The following is an 11,131-nucleotide window of genomic DNA, read 5'->3' on the forward strand; positions in this document are numbered from 1 at the left end:
AGTCGGACCAATTGGTATATGACCAACCAAATCCAGTAAGGTACAATTCTACCAAAGAATAGAGTTGTTTGAAATGGAGTGGAGAGTGAGATTAGAAATTAATGTTGTTTTATTTAATATATGAAATTTGATGTGGGAACGGAGGAGTGAGGATGAGAGTATACTCTCTTTTGTGTACACCTAAACAATTATAAAAATAAATCATCTTCATATATATATACTACTTGCCTTGTTAAAAGTCAATTCATATATATAAGGTCTTCTCTTTTAAAGAATTATATAATAACATATTTATATAACTAAAATCAAAATCCCTAATTTATCATAAATCAAAACTATTTAAAAATAGTCACAACATCATAACATCATGTTTAAGTATATTTATCAAGTAATATTTTACATATACAAACAAATCATATAGTCTTTTAACCTCCAAGAGTGGAGAAGTAAAGAAAATCACATAACAATACAATGGTTACACATCATAAAGCCCTATTCATAATCTTCACATTAATTGTATATTACTCTGTAGTACAGAATTGTACATGAAAAAAAAATGAGGTTGGATTAGATTACTTCACATTAGGTTACAGATAGTTGCAGTTCCTCTGGTTGAGGTAAACTAATTGGATGGCGTTTTCTACAATCGCAGTAAAAGACCGTCATAATCACGTAACTCCACAGCACTAACAAACCGTACCAAACTATCACATTGGCTTTATCCTCAACCCTGATCCAATCCTCAGCCTCCATCAACCGCTCCACCTTCGACCCGATCAGACTCGACCCCAGTACGAACAGACCCGACAGGGCCCAACCGCATGCCCGGCTCCCCTCCATCAGAGCGGATCCGACCCGAATGGCATCCCACCCGAATTTCTCTTCTGCGACGGAGACGACAAGGGCGACGCTCGTGACCGCCATGAGGTAGACCTCGAGGGCGGACCCGGCGGCGAGGAGGAGGAGCCTGGCGGAGGAAGAGGAGGCGAGGGCAGCGAGGAAGCGCGGGAGGGGGGAGAAGGCGAAGAGGATGGCGTAGACGAAGATGGTGGTAGCGAAGAGGCGGAGGGCCGCGGCGAGGAGGGACGAGGTAGGGTTGGCGTGGAGGGCGAGGCGGGTGGAGTGGACGGCGGAGAGGGCAGCGGCGAGGGAGAGGAGGTAAGAGGGGAGGGAGAAAAGGGCCTTGATGCGGAGGAGGGAAAGGGCGTCGTGGCGGGACTGGAGCCAGACGTGTCGGGCCTCAAAGCGTGTGGGGGCGTAGCGTGCGAGGGCCTCGAGATGGTGAATTTGCGAGGTGAGGGAGTGGGTGGAGATGGATTGGGAGATTAGGAGCGTGGAGAGAGGGAGGGTGGTGAGAAGCAGAATTGATGCGAACACCAGTTTGTTGCAGCCTATAATCTTTATGGACTCCACTACCATCTTCACTGCCGAAACGCACCACCACACGCCACCCGATTCCATTTTTCTCTCACTGTCACTCTACTCTACTGCTGCTGTTTCATCATCAAATCGAACCCTTCCAATTTTTTCTCTGCCCTCCCCAATCTCTGCTTCAAAGTTACGTCATCAATATCCTCCTAAATCTTACTAAATTGCATGAAAAAAAAGTAGAACACATCTACTTAACAATCTATTATAATAATATTTTAATTAAAAATAAATTATTTTAATTAAAATATTATTTATTGGATTATTAAATGAATGTTTTTTATTATTTGGATCACCACCAAAAAATTACTATACTTTAATCCTATGCCGTTTCTGTATATTTTTTTTAGGTTATTGTATTTTTTTTTCAAAAAATATCAAAATGAAACAAAATTATAAACTTCTTGTGTAATTTTCATACTTTGAAACAAAACTATGATTGTTAGGTAATGCAAAGGAATTAGAAAAAAGTTCTTAAAACAAAAATAATGAAAAAGAAATTAACCAAATATTAAGGGTGTATTTGGATTGGGAAATGAATTTGTAGTGATTTAAGAGGAAAGTGTGAAGAAAGTGAAATTGTTTGGATTAAGATATGTTAGAGTGAATCTGTGCAGAAAATTTATTGAAGTTTGTGAGTGATGTGATGGTTGTAAGAGTATTTTGAATTATTTTCAATAGTGTAAATTACAAAATTATAAATTTATCCTTGTGTATAAAAAAGAAAAAAATAATAATAATTAATTTTGTGTATATTTTAGTTGATTAAAATAATATAAAATTATAATTATAAATAAAAATAAAAAAAATGTAAAATTAAAATAAAGAAATAAAATTAAAAATTTAAATAAAATTATATTATTTTTATTTTATTAATCTAAATTACATTATGTTATATATATATATATATATATATATTAATCTAAATAGTTATAGTTATTTAATTTATATTACATTATGTTATATATATATATATTAAGTACATATTTTTTTATATAAGAAAAGCAATATTAATGATGATTTTTATTATTATTAATATAAAAAAATTATTTTTGAGAATGTCTTCTATTCAAATATTACACTGGACAAAAGCACATTTATTTGGGGGCAAAAACGGAAACTAAAAAAAATCTTACATGGCTTTCTCTGTTGGGTTCCACTTTCTCCTCAACCATGAGAAGATACTTTATAATCCCCATTCATCTTTCTTCGCCTTTCCATCGGTCTAAATGACTAGAAACAAACAAAAAATTTCTGTCTTTTTCCATCCGCATGTACACTATATACATAGATACAAACAGAGTATAAAAGTGTAACATGTCGTAAGTTAAAGTAAAGATTGATATCAATTGTTTCATTATAAAGATTTACACTGAATATAATTTATAGTTATTGTTTGATCGAATAACAAGTATAGAATTAAAGTAATCAACTAGTATTAGTGGAACTTAGAGGGAGTTATTAATTATAGATTTTAATTGAGTAATAAGTTTTATCTAACAATTTTTATTTATCTATAACGGTGGAGTTTTGGGTTGAGCCTCATGTAGTGTGTAGAAGGATCGTGTGCAGATCTTTGTATTAAAGGAGAGTATTTACTACATAAGAAGACCGGTAACAATGTCATATTCAGCGGTAACAGAAGGAGCAAGACTATATATATATATATATATATATATATATATATATATATATATATATATATATATATATATATATATATGGGAGAATGGGAGAAGACAAAGAAAGAGGGTGGATCACACGCTAGCTAATAGTACACTTATTATTGGCTATATTGAATGTTCTAGGTCTAAGGTCGCCACGACTCTTGTCCAGAACATTTTAACGTCCACCGTGGAGTCCAGGTAAAATACTCATGTGCCACACACATAGTGATCATGAGAGGCACTCGAAGAGCGGTGACGGAGGATGAGGTGAGCCTCTTTATCTATATCTGAGTGTGACATAAAGGATTGTTAGTATGGTTATAACGCGGGAATCGGAGAAAGATTATAAACCTATCTACTTCGTGAGCAGAACGCTCCAGGGGCCAGAGATGCGATATCAAAAGTTGGAGAAGGTAGCGTTGCCATTGTGGTTATAACTAAACGATTGAGGTATTATTTCCAGAATTTTCAGATTATAGTCAAAACTGATTTACCTGTGACAAATGTGTTGCAAAAGTTGGATTTGGTGGGAAGGATGATGAAGTGGGTGATGGAGTTAACCGAGTATGGAATCAAATATGAGAGTAGATGGCCGGTAAAAACACGGGCATTGGTGGATTTTGTGGTTGAGTTAACATCTTCGTCTGGTGAACATGATGCAGAGGATGTGCCGAGAAGATGGATATTATATGTGGATGGTGCTTTTAATTTGCAAGGAAGTGGGGTCGAGGCCATATTGGAAGGACCGAATGGAGTATTGATCGAGCAATTGTTGAGGTTCACCTTCAAGGTGAGCAATAATCAAGCAGGGCATGAGGCATTGATTGCAGGGATGCACTTGGCTACAAATATGGGGTCAAGAGGATGGTGGTAAGAAGCGATTATTAGCTAGTAAGAGAACAAGTGGGAGGAAACTTCCAGGCTTAGGATCCACATCTGGCAAGGTATCTAGCGAAGGTTCGGGAAATGACATTGGTATTCGATGAGTTTGGTTTGGTGTATGTTACACGGGGTCAAAATTCTCGTGCAAACTTATTGTCAAAGTACTAAGAGGATAGGTAATCACAAATCTGTCATACAAGAAAGTTTGAAGTTGCCATGTGTATCAGTGGAGATTTTGGAGGTAAAGAAGAGGTCAGGATGGATGGATGTGTATGTAAAATGGTTTGAGGAAGGAGAGGAACCTTTAGATGCGAAGAACATGGGGTGTTAAGAAAGAATGTTGCAAGGTATGTTATGATTGATGGAGTACTGTATGGAAAGGGATTTTCAATACCTTTGTTGTGTTGTGTGGAAGAGTTTCAACAAGCCAGGGTTATGCAGGAGTTACATGAGGGGATTTGCGATAGTCATATTGGAGGTCGAGCATTAGCTTTTAAGGTGTTAAGGGTAGGTTTTTATTGGCCATCGTTAAGGGAAGATTATTTGTCGTATGTAAGAAGATGTGACAGTTGTCAAAGGCATAAATACGTCACCGACCGAGCGATTGTATTCTTTAGTTTTCCCATGGCCTTTCAATAAGTGGGGAATCGATAAGCTGGGTTTGTTTCCAATTTCAGTAAGGCAATTCAAGTTTATTGTAGTTGCGATTGAGTACTTTATGAAGTGAGTGGAAGCTAAACCTCTACCAACAATTACTGCTGAAAAAATTTCAAAGTTTATTTAGAGGTCGATAGTGTGCCGGTTTGGAATACCAAGACAACTAATATCTGATAATGGAACGTAGTTTGAAAGTGGGAAGTAAGGCGATTATGTGAAGAGTTGAGAATTCGACAAAATATTTTCATTTGTAGAACATCCTTAGACAAACGGACAAGTGGAAGCAACAAATAAGATTATATTGAAGGGATTAAAAAAGAAGTTAGGAGTGGCGAAAACAAAGTGGACAGACGTTCTTCCTGAAGTTATATGGTCTTATCATACCACGGAACAATCAACTACTAAGGAAACACTTTTTAAAGAACTGGTCAGTAAGTTAGAGCCAAAATGGATAGGACCATATCGAGTCAAAGAAGTTGTCGGAAAAGGGGCTTATAGGTTAGAAACTTTGGATGGAGGTGTTATACCGAGGACATGGAATGTGGCGAATCTACATTTCTATTATAGTTAAGCTTTCATTATTGTTAATGAGGGGTGGTCAATTTGTTTTCGATAAGAATATTTTATTGCATATGTTTTATAGTTGAGTTATTTCAAATTCAATAAAATGGTTGAAAGATATTTGATTTGTGTATGGATTGTTTAGCGTACAGGAAATTCTTAAAGGGGAGGATTCATTTCTCAACCATTTGAAGGAAACACCATGGAAGGGTATTGACCCTCCATGGTTCGAGAACACTCGGTTAAAATCCATGGAAGGGTATTGACCCTCCATGGTACCGAGCACACTCGGTTAAAAACCATGGAAGGGTATTGATCCTCCATGGTACCGAGAACACTCGGTTAAAAACTATGGAAGGGTATTGACCATCCATGGTATTGAGCACACTCGGTTAAAAACCATGGAAGGGTACTAACCCTCCATGCTACCGAGCATACTCGATCAAAAATCATACAAGGGGATTAACCTGTCATGGTGGCAAGCGTACATTCGGTCCATTTAAAGATAACACCAGGGAAGAATAAACCCTTCGTGTAGCAGAATACGTACTTCAGTTGCTAAATAAAGGTACATTCGTTATTATTTTGAATTTTATCATGTTCGGAAAAGAATTGAGGTTGAGCAAGCATACATATTCACCTTAATGTTTAGTGCCTGAATATAGAATTGTGTAGTTTGTTAATAACACTTTCACGTTTGAATAGTCAGAGAAAGCGTAGGCAACAAGATTAGAAGTTGTGGATAATATTAGATAAGGTTACTTTATTTACGAGCAAGACCGTGTTAATAAATAGTTAAAGGAGCAAGGATAAAGTGTGTATAAATTGAAGCACGATAAAACAATTGATAGTAACAAGCAACATTGATACATAATTAAAGTAGTAGCGAACATAAGTTAAGACAATTATAGTACGTATTTTGTTTAAGATTTTTTCAAAAAGACACAGATCTCAGCCGTGAGTCTATTCGTCATCATGATCTGACCATCAACAACGCCTTTGAATGGATCAAGTGGCGATGTGTCAATGTTGGGATTTATAGTTTTGATTTGCTCTACAACTATGTTAAAGCCTTCTACGAAGCTACGGGAGATCTCATCTTTGGAAGTCTCCAAAGCACTATCTAATATGGCTATCTTGTTTTGTAGCATAGTTTCGGTGGACTTCCAGGTTTGAACGACAACTTGATGTTCATCTCGATAGCGAGTGTAATCCTCCAAAGTTCGTTGAAGCTTACCAAGGGCGTCATTGAAATCTCAGGCCACTTCAGAAAGCTTGTTATCCAGTTTGAAAATACGAACGTTAGCATCTTCAAGTGATGTAAGGGACTTCTGAAGCTTTTCAGTGTCCATCTTGGCTTGATTTTGTATTATACGATCAATGGTGGAAAGAACGTTAGTCCAAGAGGCAGAAGCGGTAGCAACTTTGTTTTTCTTGGGGAAGGATCAATTGGTGGATGAATCTTGGTGGGGTGAAGAGTTTTCCTGTTCCAAGTTAATATGGTTGGTAGTAGGCTAGTTGAGGGAAAGGTGTTTTCTCTTGATAGAAAAGTAGCAGTTTGTTCAGAATCAACATTTTTGGAGGCAATGTTGGTTTTCACTTGAGTGCCTTTAGCATGACGAGCCATTTTAGGTTTTGGCAACATGGTGTTTTCTGAAAAAAGAAATGAGGGCAATGAGATATATAAAGAGTGTAGATGACAAACATCTAAGGTAAAGAGGTGTACCGATGTAAACTTTAAGATCATTCGGTCGGCATTCAAGCTTTAAGAGAGTTGGAGTATCAAACAAATTCCCAAGGTTGTCAAGTGTTTGGCAGACACTTAGTTTGTTAGTCTTAAGGTCATCAGGACGAGAAGTTTGGCAGTGAGTGTGGGGTGACCAGTACATCAGAAAACCCTTTAAGAGGTGAGGGTTGCAATCAAATTTCTGAACTTTTATGAATTTACCTTTAAAAGACTTGTAAGAAGACTGAAAGAGGCTCAGTATGCCTGATAGCTGTCGTTTTGCTGTCAAATTAATATGATTCTAGCATAGACTTGTCTAACACTAGAGAGATGATAGTATAATTGTGGACAAATGTCCCCAAGTCGTCTCCCAACGAATCCAATAGTAATTTCAGTGAATAGAATTCAAAACCTATCTGCAAACAATGAAAATTAGCAATAATGGTAAAGAAACAGGGGTTGTGATCGTTTATCAAGAAAATATAAATGATGATTTGAATCAATAAAGAATGCAGATTGACTCCCAAGTTCTTCCACCAATGAATTCTTCACAGGCTCTCTAAAGATTATTCTTTTCTCAATCCTCAGCATAGCTAAACTAGATTGAACATGCGCCAAACCTAATTCAACTGAAGCTCACCAGTAAAGCATGCGTCTACTGGTTTAATCAATACCCACTTTATTCCATGCGTATACTCCATGGGAATGCTTATCTCCTCTCTCTTGAATCATGCGCCCAAGAAATTAATTAGAACAATACGAACTAACTAAGAAACCAAAGTTTAAGATAAGGAAGACTCTCAATCATGCGTTCAAGTACAACCTCTCACAAAAACTAGTTTTCCAGAACATTAGACAATAAAAACAACTGCTATAGAGAATTAAAAATAGAAACTTTTATTGATCAAAACCTCAGAACTCAATGGGGAATCACAAAGGAATCAACCAAAAGGTTTAGCTTTCCATGCGGAGGCAAAAGAATTACAAATAAGAAAAGAAACTAAGAAAACCCTATGAAGCTCTCTCCCTTTCTACTTGATGCTTGTGTCCTTTTATAAGGTTTTTCTGCTCCAAGGATCTTGGGAAAATATTGCAGTTTAGATTTTGTAAACAGTTTCCACTTTCCATAATTCTTTTTATTTTGCAGAAGATTTGCTTCCAATTCTGTTTCTGGAATCTTGTAGCTTTTATTTTCTCTTTCTTCTCCTCAGAATTTGTTTTCTGTTTTGATTCAAAGAAGCAACTTGGACTTTTGCATATTTGGCCCATTCACAAGGGTAGATGCTTCAGATCATTTACCCTAAAAACACAAAATTAACAATAATAATATATAAGGCCCAAATAAACCCAATTATAAGAATATTAATTAAAACAATGGATTTATTTATTATTATAGTCCAATAATCTATGATTAAGGCTATTGAGTGTGAATAAATATATGCTCATCAATGCCTCAACCTTTAACCCCACTTACTGAAGCCCATGAGGTTCGTCTGGAAGCTCTATACTCAAAGAAGTAAAAAAACATGTTGGTGTTTGGATCGAAATGGAAATAACAACATAGGATATGAAACGCTCGCACAAAGACCCAGCTATTGGGGTGGAGCTGAGCGGGGGTGATATTCATGGTAGTAAGGATGCCTTTTCAAAGGAATTTAATGGGAGACGAATTCTGAGCTTGGTAAGCAAGGTTTCATAGAAAAAGCTAAAGGGAGTTTCGGCAACACAGTCTTTGCATATGGGTTCATCAGATTTACAGGGAACTACAACAATATCTTTTTCAGAGCCAGTTTGACTAAGTGTCTGGGCATGGTGAAACTTACAAATGTGTTTAATAGAGGTAAATACAAATACTTCGTGAAGAATATTAGGCTTAGCCTAGGGGTACAAAACATGATAATCCATCTAAGACAGTGGATGGTTGGTGAAAGCAAACACAACAAGACAAGACTAGAGAATGGAGGGCAAAGATAAAGCGTACTTGAGAGCGGGATTGAGGAATGGAAGAGTTGTAGGGAGAAAAGTAGGGGTGACAATGCAGGCTGGTCCGCCCCGCATTAGGAGTGCGACCTCATTTCACTGTCCCGCCCCACTTAAGAAGTAACCCGCGGGCCAGCCCGCATAAGATTTTTTTTTTCAGTGTGGCATTTCCGTAGAAATGTCGTACAAACAACTCGGTCCGATCATTGGGTTCGACGAGGAGCGTTTCCGTAGAAATATCGTACGACCAACTCGGTCCGATCATTGGGTTCAACTAGTGGCGTTTTCTTAGAAAGGTCGTACGACTAACTTGGCTCGATCATTGGGTTCGACGAGTGGCGTTTCCATAGAAATGTCGTACGACCAACTCAGCCTAATCATTGAGTTCGACGAGTGGCATTTCTGGAGAAATGTCGTATGACCAACTAGACCTGATCATTAAGTTCAATGAGTGACGTTTTTGTAAAAATGTCGTACGACCAACTCGACCCGGTCATTGAGTTTGGCGAGTGACATTTTTGTAGAAATGTTGAATAACTAGCTTTACATATGACATGCCATAATGACAATAACGAAGTTTCATATTTGTTTGATGTGAAACCATTTTAGCATAACGTTAGGATCCTCCGTACATTTGGGTAAAAATGTCCTATGGGCAACCCATCATAAACTTTCCAACTATTCCCTCTTGTCCATGTTTCCACTTAGACATAACCAAAATTATTTTTGGACCCCAATCTTTACTATTAATTCTCAATATGGTAACAAATAACAAATCAAATCAAAAATAAAGAGGAGATATTGTTAAAGAATGGAAATGCATTAAAAGGATCACTAGGAGAATTGATATTGTTTATCTATAAACAAATTTTACTTTTTTGTCGTCAAAATAATCCATTCACACCTCTTTAGATATTATAAAAAAAGAAAAAATAAATTGCAGTGAACAATTGCTCAACAAAGGAAAATTTAGGGTGACCAAAGAAAAAGTTGTGGAAAAAAATTAACAAGCTTACAAAAAGCATTTTGATGGGACACAAAAAATTCTATATACTATATTCATTCCACTGCTTTTTTGGATTACAAGAATTACATAACATTCCGGAAATGCATTATAATCAAATAAATATTTTTATGAAGGAACAAACTTGAAATTTTATTTCACAGTGTATTTAAAAATAAAATAAAACTAATTTTCATATTGTACAAAAACATGGGTAGTGGATTTAATAATAGGTTGGGTAATTAGGAGAACAAAGAGACAATGTTGTTTGTGGTTATTGTGAAAAGGACACGATACCCTTTACCAAAAGGCAAAATAATAGTTCGTTTTGGACTTATCACATATGAAGCTCAGACACTTCTCTTAAATGGCGTGTCCGTGTCGGATAGACGTATCAGACACAGATATTCATATGACACTTGTAGGACACCTTTCGGTGAAGTGTTTAATTCAAAAAATATTTGTTGAATTTGTGACAATTTTGCCACGGGTCTAACACAAATTTAAAAAGGAGAAATACATTAATTTTCTAAAAACTCAAACTTATTGTATAAATTTTTATTATAATTATAAAAATAAGGAACAAATCCTTTTGAACCAGCCATGAAACATCTTTCTGCTAAAATAATTGAAACATACTTAGAACACATAAATCTTTATTGTCAATTTATATAATTCATAATTATATAATATTTAGATATGTGTCCCCGTGTCCTACATTTTAGAGATTACACATATTTTTGTGTCCATGTCGTATCAGTGTCTGTGCAGTATAGCTTACCAGACGACTCCATTGGCATGTCCTCTAGCCTTTGCAAGCAAGGGATCTTGCATGAGGCACGGGTACTCCAGCATCTGACGGTGGAAGATGAGTTTCGACATGGAAGAGTCTCTTTAGTACCAATTGTGCGAGCGGTTATGGGTTTTTTTCCCATACCATGGTTTTCGAGGTAGGGACATAGGTTGTCTAACAACAGATACTCCGGAGAGTTTCCCAACAGATCCAGATTCAACCTCGACGGTAACCTCCTTATGTGGATCTATCGATTCTCGCATTCATCCTCTTCCCGTGCCGCCAATTTCCACACCCACAATATCATTAACAATGCCTATGCGCTTCCTTTCAACATCCTCATTCCTCTCTCTCAATTCATCCAACTTTGATGGATACCCTAATCAAATCACGCTTCTTCTTTTATCGAATTTCTTTGATTTTCCCCTTACCAC

General features: G+C 36.7%; 1 protein-coding gene across 1 annotated transcript; it reads right to left on the reverse strand.

The window, feature by feature from the left end:
- Positions 1-475: 475 nt before the first annotated feature.
- Positions 476-1,599, reverse strand: LOC137807382 (uncharacterized). Its single transcript, XM_068608005.2, has one exon. The coding sequence runs from the start codon at positions 1,459-1,461 to the stop codon at positions 583-585; it is 879 nt and encodes a 292-aa protein (XP_068464106.2). The 5' UTR covers positions 1,462-1,599; the 3' UTR covers positions 476-582.
- Between the last annotated feature and the right edge of the window lie 9,532 nt (positions 1,600-11,131).

The sequence above is a fragment of the Phaseolus vulgaris genome, chromosome 3 (genome assembly GCF_051622355.1).
Source record: "Phaseolus vulgaris cultivar YP4 chromosome 3, ASM5162235v1, whole genome shotgun sequence".
Classification (NCBI taxonomy): Eukaryota; Viridiplantae; Streptophyta; class Magnoliopsida; order Fabales; family Fabaceae; genus Phaseolus; species Phaseolus vulgaris.